This window comes from Malaclemys terrapin, chromosome 16, assembly GCF_027887155.1.
Source record: "Malaclemys terrapin pileata isolate rMalTer1 chromosome 16, rMalTer1.hap1, whole genome shotgun sequence".
In the NCBI taxonomy this organism is placed as follows: domain Eukaryota; kingdom Metazoa; phylum Chordata; order Testudines; family Emydidae; genus Malaclemys; species Malaclemys terrapin.
The window spans coordinates 11561498-11576313 of record NC_071520.1 but is presented as its reverse complement, the minus strand read 5'-3'; the positions used below and the strand labels follow the sequence as shown (position 1 = coordinate 11576313).

Sequence of the window (14816 nt, the reverse complement as noted above, 5' to 3'; positions counted from 1 at the left end):
CCCTTCACCTGGAGGAACCAGCTTCAAAGGAGAGATGACAATCCAGCTCTTTGGGCTCCTTGTGGACACTCAGCAGCAGAAAGACAGTGTTGTGTAGCCAGGGCACCTGTTTCACACTGGCCAGAGAGCCATCAGGATGCCCATACATGCTCCAGGAGGCATTTACTCACTGCATTGCGGAGGAAGTCCTTTAGAGTCCCCCCTTCAATGTACTCCGTGAGAAGGTTCAGCTTCTTGTCCTTGTACAGTACACCAATGAACTTCAGCACATTGGGGTGATCCAAACTGCGCATCACTTTCACCTGTGGAGACAGACATCCCCCCCACCCCCATGAAAGATTGGTATAGGCCTTCCTGAGATTCTCAGGAGCTTTACTTACTGGTCCCCGCACTGGGAGAGAAGGGGAACATACCATCCGTGGAGTCCCACTGCACCTCCCAGAGGTATCAGAAGAAAGTCCATTCAAAACCCAACTTTAAGACAATTCAATGATCATTGTTGCTTCCTTTGTTTACATTATTTGATTCTTGAAAGATAGTGATCAGGTTGGAGAGCCCCTACGCTGGTTATGGTTTAGTTGACAAGACTTCCACACTGCAGCTAGTGTGCTATATGACATACTTAGGGTCAGAAGAGATGCATTCGGATATTTAGGAAGCTGTTTTTCAGAGAAGCCTGACTTTGGGGAACGAGGAAGGCAGCCATTCAATAGGTTGGATTTAAAAATGTCCTTCTCTGTTGTAACAGAGTGGAACATCTTCCAGATCTGAGTCTCTGAGTCAGCTGTTTCCTATTAATGTTTTATACTGGAAAGCTCGCTGTACAGGATGCATCCTACGTTTTACACTTATATTCACTAAGCACAGTTCAACCAAATAGCCTCTTAAGCTCAGAGTGCCTCTTAGACTTCCTATTCATTAATTTTCAATAAGTCATCTTCGTTTTCTGAATAAGTCAGTCATGTTTAATTGTGACATACATTTTCAACCAGGTCCGTTCTTCCCCCAACATGCTGCTTCCCTGCTAAGATCACTGGTATGCATTACTACCAAGGGGCAGAGAGGAGCTCTAATCCCCACACAACTGGCTCCCTGCCTTACTTGAGAGCTTGCTCCTACCTCTGTCAAGAAAGTCTTCTGTGTTTCCTCATCACAGCGAATCAGCTCCTTCATCACCATCACCTTCCCTGTTGCTTTGTGCGTTACCTGTTGGACACAGACACTGTCACAGCAGGAAGTAAAGCCCTATGAAACCTATAGATGCTTTAGAGCAGGGTTTCCCAAACTGTGGGTCACATCTCCCTCCACCCCTGACCAGGGAGAAGAGAGGAAATTCAGACAGACCAGGTCCAGGGAGTTGCAGGAAACTGCCACACAAAAAAACAAATTCCCATAAGATTCTGTAAGTTGAAAGTGATAAAACAGACACACAAAAGGCCCATTGTGGTGTGGCCTTTTGAGTCCACAATATTATTGTATCCCAAGAACCCCCGTTAGTGGTTCAATTTTAAGCAGTGCAGGATCTGAGTGTGTGCTGCAGGCTGCTAGAGCCTCTGTATTAACCCTGCACCTGTGTGTGCCTGGAATTACCTTAAACCATACAAGCACAATTAAACAAACATGAAAAGCAGGTCCCCATGCACACAGACCTTAACCAACCACTTCAGCCTGTATTAGTGAAATTACTGAGGATGGTTCCCTTTTTCATGGGTCAAGAAGAACAACTAAGCAATTCACACCAAGTCAATAGATATCCCCGCTGTCATGTAGCTTCCAGCAAGTGCTAAGTTTCTGATGGGCTTTTTGAAAACTTGTTCCTTTGCAATGCTGGGTGGAGATGAACAACTGGAGACTGTTTAGTTGCGACAGCAAGCAGTCAAGGTTCCACATTCGGTGTGAAAAGTGTACTGCAATCTCCAAGGGTGGCACCAAGGTGACGACATGCGAGACAGTACCTAAAGCCTCATGGCTTCACTGTGTCACACACACCACCATGCTCTTAAATGCCTGAAAACTGTGCCAGGTCCTCCATGAAAGCTGTTGAAGTCTTATCAAATGATTCTTGACTTTTTTTGCATTGCTCTGTGAGGATCTGGGTGCCTTTTAACCAGCAACTCCTTTCACACTGAAATCAGCCTGACTCTGGATTTAGAGCAGGACTGCAGGTTTTCTGGAAGAACTTCTCCTGCTGACTCTTTCAGTAATTCAGCTTGGTGGCAGAGTGTACCTCGTTTAAATTTCTGGGGCCCTAAACAAGCTGATTCCTCTTCTCTCAAAAGAGAGAAGAGGAATGTTCAGTCCATAGAGAACAGGGTAGAAGCTTTCAACAGAACATTTGGAAACTGGTCTTAATCTCAGAGACAAAACTGGAAGAGCTTTCCTGTTTCAGACTTTGTGGGAACTGAAGAGCCCAGCAGAAACCCTCAGGCCCTCAACTCAGCATTGAGGAACATGAGATCCATCCACAGGACTATTCTCCTGGTGACCCAAAGAGAAAAGCAGTGGATCAACCAACTCCAATCATGCAAGAAACTGACTCAGCAGTGCTGACTTGGCTATTAAAAGACAAGCCTCTTTTGGGAGACCCTGAAACTTACATTAGCCAGGAGCTCAGATTTGGGGGGTTTGTGAAGGAGTAATTCTGCTGTAGTTGCAGAAGCCATGGAAGTTCTCATAGATAACAGGATGAAATGCAGAGTCCAGCTTTGCTTCAATTACGATTACAAAGAAAGCATAACAACTGATTGCTAATCAAAAGTAATTATCTCCCAGCTGAAATGCACATCAGTAAAACAGACTCAGTCTCACAATGACGGGGTCCTTTTTGCACCTATGTTTTGTGAAGCTTACTAAATAATTTCTGGTATGTTGTAGCTACAAAGTGTCACCTGCTCATGTTTAGAGTTCAAGATCTTGGGGGGACAAGTGTTGTAAAGAACAGGCTGGAAAGGGGCCACGAGCACGGAGAATCTGGGAAACCGCTCTACTGGAAAGATCGGATTCAGCCTTGACACCAGTGCACACTAAAGGTGAGCAGTAGAATTCAGCGCTACTCTGTTCTATGTGGAGTGTGAAAACCTGGAGACTCTGGCGTGGATAACAGGACCAGGCAGCAATACAGCATCCCTTCTCTTGCTCCTATCCAAACATTAGCTGAGTGCCGAGGAGCACTATGCCATCACCTTCCGCAAAGAGGTGCAAGTGTCTAAAGCACAGTGACAAAAGCAAGGGAAGTGAAGGGAAGTAATGAAGACAACTAAATGGACTCTTTAGGCTGGTATATCAAACAAACTTAACAAGAACAATGCCATTGTGGAACTCACTGAGGAGATTTTATCTCCCAGGGCATGCACCAACACAAGAGGAAATGCCTCTGTGCTGTTAACCCCACGGGGATGCAGATGGCAAGACATGCTGCAGAGGAAAAGGTTCTGCTTACCTGGACATGCTATTTGTCTATGAGCAAAGAAAATAAATATGCCAATTAGCATAGTACCATATCAAAGATTGAACACTTAACACTATGAATCCCAGAGCACACGGTCATATCCCCAAGGAAGCACAGGAGGATGATTGATACAACAGTGGTTAAGGAGAAACTGATTCCCACAGCATAGTGGGATGGAGATCAGGGTACTGAAGAGCTCACACTGGTCCTTGGAAGGTAGATAGTGTTCAGGAAACTGACTCAAGGGTCAGCTATAGTAATATCAGACATCTGAGCAGACTGCAGAAACTCTAATTATGGGGGTCGGGAGGAAATCTGTTGATGCAGAATGCCAGGGAGGGAGCACCTGAAGGGTCCACGCTCCATGGCTAAGATCAGACCGTTAATACAGGGAAGAGTAGAGTTACTATTGCAGGAGCTTTTTGTTCTCAAAGGGACCTCTGCACAGATGTGGTCAATACTCGGGGGAGTCAAGTTTGACTGTTATAAGTCCCAGTCTGTCTGGCACAGACTCTTGCACTGAGGGAACTTCACAATACTCGATTGGGAGATTGAGTGGTCACCTTTAGGAAGACACATTTCATGTAACAGCGAGTCCTCCCCCTGTCCCCTTGACAGAGGTGTGACCCACTCACTCTGTAGCTCTGGTTATATATACACAAACCCCTTAGCACACAAGATGCTTATTAGATAGGCTGCAATTTAAACAGGACAGAAACTCTCCAGCAGAATGTAAGCCATCTCTCCAGGATACCACCTACACTCAAGCTGAGTGAGTACAAGAGAAGAGAGAACTGTGAATATGGTAAAACAGCCAATCAAGCTCCCAGGCCCAGCATGCTACTGGGAAGGAAATAAAAGTCACTTGAGATTTTGTTGTGATGTCTGAAAGTTTCTGTAGAATGTATACCCTGTAACTTGGGAATTTGGCAGTAAGTTCATGGGTCATGGTTTTGCCCACTCACCTTGATAGCTTGTCCAAAGAATCCTTTCCCAAGTACTTCACCATGTGTCAGATCACAGGGCCGGAAGATCTGCTGGGAATAGCTAGAGGAAGAGCGCAGAGATTCAGAGCGACTGATGTCACGGTTCAGAATGAGAGGTTCCTTTGGGGAGCTGGGTCCAGGAGACTTGGAAATACTGTTACTTCGCCTGGAGAGTGAAAGCGACTGGAAGATTAGGTCAGCTGCAAGGAAGGTCTATTACCCTGAATGAGTGCTTGCTAGTAACCATCCAGCTCACTAGCTTCCCACAATTCTGCAGATGTGGATGGTGCTGCAGCATGTACCCAATGCTGCAGAGTCACTTCCGGTGTTAAATTCCTGAGTGAGCCAACAGCAATGTCAATGCTGGCCAGCTTCCACACAGCACATCTCTATCCATTTGGATTCCGACTTCACCTTACAAGGAACAACTCCTGATCGTTCTGAGCAACGGATTCAGGTGTCGGGGAAGTGATACTGCATGATCTGCAATTTTTGTGAGATGAAGGAAGTTGGTGGGGCACAGAGGACCCCGTATTTTCTAACACTGACGACCCAAGCCTCACTTAGCAGGGGCCAGTCCCTGAGGGGTAAGCTCTCACCACAGCCATCTGAGCCTGGCAGAAATCTTTGACTTTTCAATTTATTTCAAGTGGTTAGCAGATTTAGAGCCCACAATTCAGTCTTTATTTATCAGTCTAAACACTATTAAACAAGCCAGCCCGAAGGGGAGTCCATAGAGAATGACTGAAGGGATCTGTAACTTCATCTCCTGGGCAATGCTTTATTCCAGGCTTGGCTTGGCCATGACTCAGTCATTTGCAATTGCAAGACTGTGCATTGTACAGCCCAGGCTCTAGGGCACGCTAAAACACGCACAACTGGATGAGAGGTGACAGGCCGTGGTGGTATTCTCACAGTCTAGGAAAAAACAGTAGTTTCTCAGAAGATTTGCAGCTGCTGCTCTAGAAGCACTAGCTGCAGTGCAGTTTTCCTAGGGTTTGGTACCTGAGGGAGCGCCGGTTCAGTGTTCCTTCCAGATTCCCTTTGATGTCCAATGAGGAAATGGAGCGTGAGGTGGTGGTGGTGGTGGTGTTTACATGGGTGGGGAGCCGGGAGTCCAGACGCAGTCTGTCCAGTCGCTGAGAGACAGGGTCATGTTCTATGAGCAGCTGAAGTGTCTGGCTTGTCCTGCGAATCAGGTCCTCCACCTGAACACAAATCCAAGGGAAGGGTAAGAGCCTTTGAAGGGGACCATTGTAAAAACATGAAGCCACCTGAATGTCCTTCAGGCTACAATCTACAGTGCCTCAATCGGGTCACTGTGGCTGTGGTTTAGTTACACACAATATAACTGTCCACCACACCACTCACAATCTAGCAACATGTAGCTCTTCATTCTAGCTAGATCCTCTTCTGCTCTGATCATCAACAAGAGACCCAGCTCACTATTTTTCTGGAAAGAGGCCACATTATTCTTGGACTTCCTTTCTTCAGTGTATGTAGATCATGCCTAACGCTGATCAATACACCTTTATAAGGGAAATGTAAAGCTACCCAGGTGTCTAAACCCAGATCTAATTAATCTCCTTTAGAAGAGAAGGCTCAAGGTATTAGCTAACACTAACAGCAGACAAAAAGTGTTTGTCTAGCGACCGAAAGGGTAGCCTAATATTGTGCACCGAGTTACCTTGAGTGTGATTAACTGTATAAAGCATTTAATATAGTAAACGCAGACAAATCTGTCGCTTGCTACACCGTACACAGCTTCTAGATACAGTCTCAGTTGACCATGCCTGGCAGCTGTCCTCTCTCAAAACAGGTTTGCCTGATGATACATGTACCCTGCCTTCAACTCAGTCACTTGATCCAACTCCTTCCCTTTGAGACAACCTGCACTCCAGGCTTCCTTAACCACCTACCAATTGTTGATGTACACCTCCCCTATTCTAAACTGTTTCCTAATTTGCCCTCTCCCAGCTGCTACCTTCCCCTCCCCAATGGAACTTAGATGCTGACTCCAAACTAAGAGGCAGCAAAAGCTTATTCTTGCATTCACAGCCAGTGGATTGGTTTGTAGTACAAATCAATGACCGCATTACAGCCCCACTCAATAGGCACTGCTATGGGAGAAGATTGTAAAAAAGTCCCAAGGTAGAAGGGGCAGGGGGGGAGAGAGGGGGAAAATCAGTCTGGAGTATAGACTGCAGGATTACTCAAGATAAAACTATACCTACTTCCTCCACTTGTAATGTGCGAATAGGGACTCCATTGATTTCCAGGATCCGGTCTCCAGAGTGGATGGCATTTTGGACATCTGGGCTAATATGTCTTCTGTTGACTCTAAATGAAAGGAAAGAGTCATGCTGGAGAATCCGCCTAAACACAGGATTATCAGACGTTCAATGGATCTCTACTTTCCAGCAAGTGTTCTTCACTTTTAGGATCCAGAAATAAGTGAAGGGTTCTCAGTCTGCTAACGTGAGATAACACTAAGCTGTGATGGCAAGCATTCTCTGAGGTGCCAAGACCTCAGAAAGCTTGGCAAATGAAGGACCTTCTCATATACCCACAGGGAAAGGACGCAAACAATAGCCAAGCCATAGGGAAAGGTAACTAGTTTCTTTATTTGTTACTGCTATAATCTCATAAGTGATTTCTGGGCAGTGGAGAATCCCTGCCCTGAATCACAGTTTAAGTTAGCCATAACAATGTAGGAGAACAAAAGACTGCCCAGCCAAGAAACACTCATGGTTTCATTTGCATCTCATTCCTACCACATGTGGTCACTGAATGAGAAATTCCATTTCAGCAACTGGAGAGATTCTCATAGAAATAGAAGTTAGTCAGAAGCTCCCACTTTCCTTTGCCCAGATACCTCTGCACAATTACTGAATTGTGAACAGCTAATGCAGCTATTACGGCTTCTTCATACTCACTCTTTCACCTGGACACTGGTGGCGTAGCTGGAGCAGCCACCTTCGACAGCCACAGAGATCCCTCTCTTGCCATCAGTGGCTGCAGGCATAGAGATGAGGGTTAGTGTGTATGGTAGCTGTTCACGCAGAGATTCCGTGGAGAGAGTTTCTATCATTGGCGTCAGCACAATCTGGTTATGGCATTTTCCACTACAGAAAGAACAGAGAGAGTCACTGGCCATTTCCCATCCCTTCTTGCAGACTTATGTAGCCGGATCCTGTTGTCCTAAAAGGTCGGAACAATGCTATTATCATCAGCTATCAAGGCTTCAAGCAGTGCTCCCTGATCCCTAGAAATGCACTTGATCATTCCATTCTAGTGTTTACAGATTCATAGATTCCATGGCCAGAAGTGACCACTGTGTTCATCTAATCTGATCCCCTGTAAAACCAAGATGATAGAACTTCCCCAAAATAATTCCTAGAACACACAGGATGTTTTTCTAAACTTTATCTTGACTTAAAAATAGTCAGGAATGAAGAATCCACCACTACTGTTGGTAAATTGTTCCAATGGTTAATTACTCTCACTATTTACACCTTATTTCCAGTCTGAATTGGTCCAGCTGCAGCTTCCAGCCATTGTACCTTTCTCTGTTAGACTGAACAGTCCATTATTCAATATGATCCTCATGCAGATACTGATAGACTAATCAAGTCACTCCTTAAGCTTTTCTCTATTAAGATAAAGAGATTTAGATCCTTGAGTCCATCACTATAAGCCATGTTTTATGATCCTTTAATCATTCTCATGGCTCTTCTCTGAACCCTCTCCAATTTTTAAACATCCATTTGTGTTTAAACCACACAAACCCACTAGACAGAATGGGGAAGTGATTTGCATGTACAGCAGGCAATGGAGCGCACAGTACCACAGGATCATTTTAGCAGGACAGCAATGGAGTGTTATGTGCCTCATCTTACCAGTAGAGCGCGGAGTGTTGTACTAGCGCATACGTGTCTCCATCTTCAATGATTACTTTGCAACTCATACAAGCAAAGCATTCAGGATGGTATTTGTATTCTCCAGCCACCTACACAGACAGGCAGAGGAAGTTCCGATCAAGGAGGGAACACTGTTAAAAAGGGGCTTGGGGAAGCAACAACTGCACCTACTAATAGTAAGTCTACATGGACTCCAAGACTAAGCAATGTTAAATACCAGATAGAGTAATGCAAATCCAGCCTGCCTTTCCTAAACCCCCTCCCTCAATGCCTTGGTTACAATACACTGCTCTGAAACAAGTGCATCAACATAAAACACTGAATGTGGCCCAGGTACCCCTCCTCCCCATATATTTGGTAGCCTTGCTAAATTTTTATTAGCTTGGAGCAAAGTAGGTATTTGAGCGAATATTAGACTTCCCATTAGTTAGGATACAGGTGAGAGTAGATGTTAAGCCTTAGTTGATAAATCTGAGAGATATTTTGCAAGACTAGTATTAATGCACAAGATTCAGCTACTTCCACCAGCTACCAGACAGCAGAGACAAGTCTAATGGGATATTAAAAAAAAAAAAAAAAAAAAAAAAATTGGGGCTTGTTCATATTCCATAGTTTGCAATAGTTCTTACAAGAGACCCTTCCCTACTGATGGAATTTTGGAAAACAGTCAATTAATAGTGAGAATTCATCTGCACTATTTTCACTAGCAGATGTCGGTACTGCCTCCAGAGTAGCGTTAGTTAGCTGTTACACAATATACTGCTTTTATTTAGCCTACCTAAATATTGGATACTTTTCATTCTTGGCAAAGATTGATTTAAGAGGGTTAGGATTTCCTTTTTGGTGGAATATTTGGGGCAGGACAATATTTTGTTACACTCGAGCATGCAAGAGGTGCTCAATCATTTAGAAATGCTTGAGGCCTGTGGCTCTGCAGCCAGCCACTAGAGGGCTTGGAAAGCCATTTTTAGACATGGTCCTATTTTATCATGTAGCTTCAGAAATCCTTCAGTCTAAGCCTACATCTACACTACAGCACTGTAGCACTTCTGGTGAAGATGCTATAAGGCAGGGGTTCTCAACCTTTTTTCTTGGCAAGCCCCCCCCCGCCTGCAACATGCCATTAAAAACTCCACGGCCCACCATGGCCACAACTGTTTTTCTGCATATAAAAAACAGGGCCAGCATTAGGGGGTAACAAGCCAGGCAATTGCCCAGGGCCCCACCAAGCTAAATTGCTCAGGCTTCAGCTTGAGCCGTGGGTGGCGGGATTCAGGGTCCCGGGCTTCAGCCCCACATGATGGGGCTTCAGCTTTCTGCCCTAGGCCCCAGAGAATTTAACACTGACCCTGCTTGGCTTCCCTGAAATCTGCTCACATCCCCCAGAGGGCCCCGGGCCCTTGGGTGAGACTGCTGCTCTCAGCTGATGGGAGAAAGTTCTTCCATTGGCTTAATAACTCCTGCCTCCAGGAGTGGCAGTATCTGTGTCGACAGGAGAAGCTCTCCTGCAGACAGCGCTGTCCGCACTGGTGTTAGGTTGTTATAACTTACATCGCTCGGGGAGTGGATTATTCACACCCCTGAGTGGCGTAAGTTATACTGAAGTAATGTGCTATGTCTACACTACAAAAGACTGCAAATTGACAATTGCAGCCTTTCGTAAGGCAAAGAAAAGTGCAGCCTCTCACTGGACATGAGGCTAACTGCTCTAGAGGAACTTGAGTATCGGGCAACAGAGTCTCAGTTCCCTGAACATCACTTTCATTGATACACAACTTGGGGGCAGGATGGGACGTGTGTTGCCTCATCTTGTTCAGCTCTATGCATTTCAGCTCCTTGCCATCTTCCCCAAAACGCTCCTGGTCCTCACACCCCTCCTTCACAAGTTGGCCTATTTAAGCTCATCTACATCCCAAAAGATGCATAGATTGTGCATACTTTCAACACTTCATATCCACAGTTGAATTCTAAGACTAAAACCCCCAGTCCGCTGCAATTACCAGGTACCTTGGCAGAAAGAGGCATAGCAGAGTCCTTACCATCACAGGTCCAGTCATCAGCAAAGAGCAGCCATAGCACGATTCCCCAAATTTCCCCCAGTAGTCTTTGTGACAATAGAGCTTCCCGTCCTTTTCATAGTACCAGTTGGTGAGCGGGTCCTGACATTCCGAGCACCTAGAAGATGACAAAGGGACATGGCTAGCAACAGTTCATCATGGACTGCCCCAGTAAGAGTTCGTTTTCCTCCAGCCACAGTCTTTAAAATTCACCACAAGCAGAAGGAACTCTGTACTGAGCAGGAATTCGGCTCCTGATTTTTGTGTGTAATACATTATCCTTTGAAGAATGAGCTTCACAAGACATTTACCCTTTGAAGCTCAATGTTTATTCACATAAAGTGGTGGATGCTGCAGGTATTCTCTCTCCTTCCTCATGCTGATAACTGACCCCAAGGAAAGATTTGGTACTTCTAGAGCATCTTCCAGCCAAGGGTTTCAATGCACTTCACATGGATTTTAAGGCTAAATTTATGTCTGAAGCAAGCAAGCAGACAAATATAATCAGCCTCATTTTACAGATGAAGAAATAGGCACAGAGACTGAACAATTTGCTGAAAAGGAAAATCTGCAGCAAAAATACTAAATCAAATCCAAATCCGCAGGCTCCTTGTGCTGCTCCTTAAGCACATTACTGTTATGTTCTTAGCAGATGCACTGGAGTAGAAGATTTTCTCTTAAATGTTCCTTCCCCCTTTCCTCAGTTTGCATCATGTGACTTTCATTGAGCTAGGAGGCCTGTGCAGGTGGTGGTGTGCTGAAAAATGCATGCTGAACACTCCCTGGTGCCCAGGGCAGTACACATTCAGCCCTCAACCTGAGAAGCAAGACTAGCCATCCACACGATCATGCACAGCACTAGACAGATTAAGAGAATACCTGGAATCATTTAGAGTAGCAACAGCTTTGCTAACATGATATTTTCATTAAGATCCGTGAGGCAGGCATTGGGCGACCTCAGCATTAGTAATGGGATAAAATCTTATCCAGGCTGGTAGTGACCAAAACTATCATCTGTTTCAGGGGTAGGCAACCTATGGCACACGTGCCAAAGGCGGCATGTGAGCTGATTTTCAGTGGCACTCACACTGCCGGGGTCCTGGCCACCAGGCCAGGGGGCGCTGCATTTTAATTTAATTTTAAATTAAGCTTCTTAAACATTTTAAAAACTTTATGTAATTTACATACAATAGTTTAGTTATATATTATAGACTTATAGAAAGACCTTCTAAAAACGTTAAAATGTATTACTGGCACGCAAACCCTTACATTAGAGTGAATAAATGAAGACTCGGCACACCACTTCTGAAAGGTTGCTGACCCCTGATCTACTTGGTTTCCCTAGCCTCTGTTTGCCAGAAGCTGGGAACGGGCAACAGGGGATGGATCACTTGATCATTACCACATTGTACTTTCCCTCTGAAACACTGGCATTGGCCACTGTCGGAAGACAGGATACTGGGCTCGATGGACCTTTGGTTTGACCCAGTATGGCTGTTGTTATGTACTTGCAATTTTAGTCCAATTCGCAGCAGGTATGTCTCTAGCACTATTGGCATTGACTGACTCCCTTGGCAACAGAGGAGCCAAAGACAGAAGGCTAATCTACACTTAAAACACTACAGGGGCACAACTGCAGCGGCACCGCTATAGCGCTTCAGTGTACCCACTCATTATGGCAACAGGAAGGGTTCTCCCATCACCATAATTAATCCACCTAGTGGAGAGGCAACAGCTAGGTTGACAGAATAACTATCAATCTAGTGCTGTGTACATCAAGAGTTAAGTCATGTTAACAGCGTCGGTCAGAGGTATGGCTTTTTTACACACCCCTGAACAATGTAATCAGTCGACCTAGCTTTTCAATGTAAACTAGCCCTGAGACTATGGAGACATACTCTCACCTCCTAAAGATAATCTTCCCAAGTCGTTGGGAAGGAAGCTACTACAGTCACCTTGCAGATAGACTCAGAGCCATCAGTGTTATCCCTCACACAAGCACCACCTTAACACACTTCCTGGAAGTTTAAGTTAATTTGTGCTAAGCTTCCACTGGGGAATTCCAGCTAGTAGAGATACGATTGGAATGTGCATACACCAAGGGGAGAACAAGATTTTGCCTCAACATGGAAAGCTGCTTTCATTCCAATTCACAAGGATGCAGAAGGAACAAAGTGAAATTGCTTACAGATAGCCAGTGGTTTGAGGGAAGTGACTTCATTGTAAGCGGTATTTGGAGCCATTTCCCCCACTATGGATGAATAAACTCCTCCTCCCAAACTAGATTAATACACCTCTACCCTGATATAACGCGACCCAACATAACACAAATTTGGATTTAACACGGTAAAGCAGTGCTCCGGGGGGGGGGGGGGGGGGGAGGCAGGACTGTGCACTCCGGTGGATCAAAGCAAATTCAACATAATGCAGTTTCACCTATAACGCGGTAAGATTTTTTGGCTCCCGAGGACAGCGTTATATCGAGGTAGAGGTGTAGTTCATGAATGTTGTGAAAGTAGAGATTCTCCCAGCTTGGGGAGCCGCAAATCCTTTTCCCTCACGAGGGGACAGAGCTTTGATATGTGCAATAGGCCCTGCCAATTTCATTAGCAGCAGGAGAGTCTTTGTGCCTTAAGATGCACAGAGCATTTGTTATTACAACCTACAGATCTGGGGCACTGTATGGGCTTGGCTACACTCGCAACTCCAAAGCGCTGCTGCGGGAGCACTCCTGCAGCAGCGCTTTGAAGTGCGAGTCTGGTCGCGGCGCCAGTACTGGGAGAGAGCTCTCCCAGCGCTGCAGGTACTCCACCTCCACGAGGGGCACCGCTCCCCAGCGCTGGGGGGCACCGCTCACACTGGCGCTTTACAGCGCTGTAACTTGCTGCACTCAGGGGGGTGTTTTTTCACACCCCTGAGCGAGAAAGCTGCAGCACTGTAAAGCACCAGTGTAGCCAAGGCCTAAGAGTTACACCCTCATAATGGTATGCATACACTCCACCTGCAGGGCAGCAGAACAATGTCTTTCCTTCAATTGCTAGCCTTTGGCTTTCATTTGCTGTCAGCATCCCCGACTGAACGATCAAGGGGGCGGGAGGGAGAAGAGCAAGTGGTGACTAACAGCAGCACACTGCAGGAACATCTAGTTTAACACCAGCAAATAAGATCCTTCAGAGTTATCCCACCTCCATGTGCATGCCTGTACCAGTGTGTAAACCTAGAGCTCGATTACAGCTTTAAACAAGTAAAGCTCCATGATCAGACCTGCACTTAACCCCCAATGTAGACTTGATGGAAGAATGTATCTGTCAACCTAGCTACCATTGCTTGGGGAGGTGGCATTTCCACACTGATGGAAAAACCCCTTCTGTCACTGTAGGTTTCATCTAAGTGACAGGGTTATGCTGGCTATGGTGCCATAGTTTTATGCCACTGTAGTCAACACTACAGGGGCATGGTCTTAAGGAGGGGGCCTACAAGGTGCTCTCCTACCTTCCCCATACCACTTCAGCAACTGATCCCAACTCTACGACACCAGTTTGATTAGCAGTTTCTACCTGGAAATAGAGTAGCAGCTGTGTCAGTCTATCTGCAAAAAGAACAGGAGTACTTGTGGCACCTTAGAGACTAACAAAGGTATTTGAGCATAAGCTTTCGTGGGCTACAGCCTACTTCATCGGATGCATGTAGTGGAAAATACAGTAGGAAGATATAGATACATATACACACACACACCACCCATTGTTTCATGGTGTGTGTGTCTGTGTATATCTTCTTACTGTATTTTCCACTACATGCATCCGAAGAAGTGGGCTGTAGCCCACGAAAGCTTTTGCTCAAATAAATGTGTTCGTCTAAGGTGCCACAAGTGCTCCTGTTCTTTTTACCAGGAAATAGGAACTCTGGATACTGCTGTTGCAACATATACATAGTAAAGGGAAGGTGAAAGGGGGTGGAGTCTGTAAGCAGTCAGCTCTTTGCTATGTGATTAAACAAATCTGGGCAAGATAAATTTGCAGCTAAAGGCTCAACACCCCACCCAGAACAATGAGGCAATAAGTGTGTCAGGTCCCAGAGACAAGACTTAGCACCGTTGAACAAACTGGCTGCCTCAGTCATGAGTCATTGTTGGCAAGACCACCACCTCACTGAACAACACACCGCAACGCAGCCCCTTCTGCCACCATTACACTTTATATGTTCTAACAAGGAAGATGCTTTAAAATTTTGTACACAGCATAGAGCTGGTCACCAGAACCAACCCTTTGACCAAAATCATGTCCTTGGCCAGGCTACACCATGTGACCCTCAAGTCCCCAGTTGGAAAGATTAAGAGGGGAGCTTTACTCATGCAAGATAGTGGGACAAACTCCCCTCCATCTCACTTGATGTGCATTAACTTTAG

The 14816-nt window shown here is 45.5% G+C and overlaps 1 protein-coding gene across 2 annotated transcripts in view; it reads right to left on the bottom strand.

Moving 5' to 3' along the window:
* Nucleotides 1-14816, bottom strand: part of LIMK2 (LIM domain kinase 2) — a 42449-nt gene that overhangs the window by 9069 nt on the left and 18564 nt on the right. For both annotated transcript variants that reach the window (XM_054006014.1, XM_054006015.1), the window contains 8 exons: nt 10394-10529; nt 8334-8443; nt 7371-7559; nt 6669-6774; nt 5440-5642; nt 4414-4600; nt 1120-1206; nt 171-302 (listed from right to left, as the gene is read on the bottom strand). In XM_054006014.1, the coding sequence (XP_053861989.1) occupies nt 171-302; nt 1120-1206; nt 4414-4600; nt 5440-5642; nt 6669-6774; nt 7371-7559; nt 8334-8443; nt 10394-10529 (1150 nt within the window). The remainder of the gene's footprint in view (nt 1-170; nt 303-1119; nt 1207-4413; nt 4601-5439; nt 5643-6668; nt 6775-7370; nt 7560-8333; nt 8444-10393; nt 10530-14816) is intronic.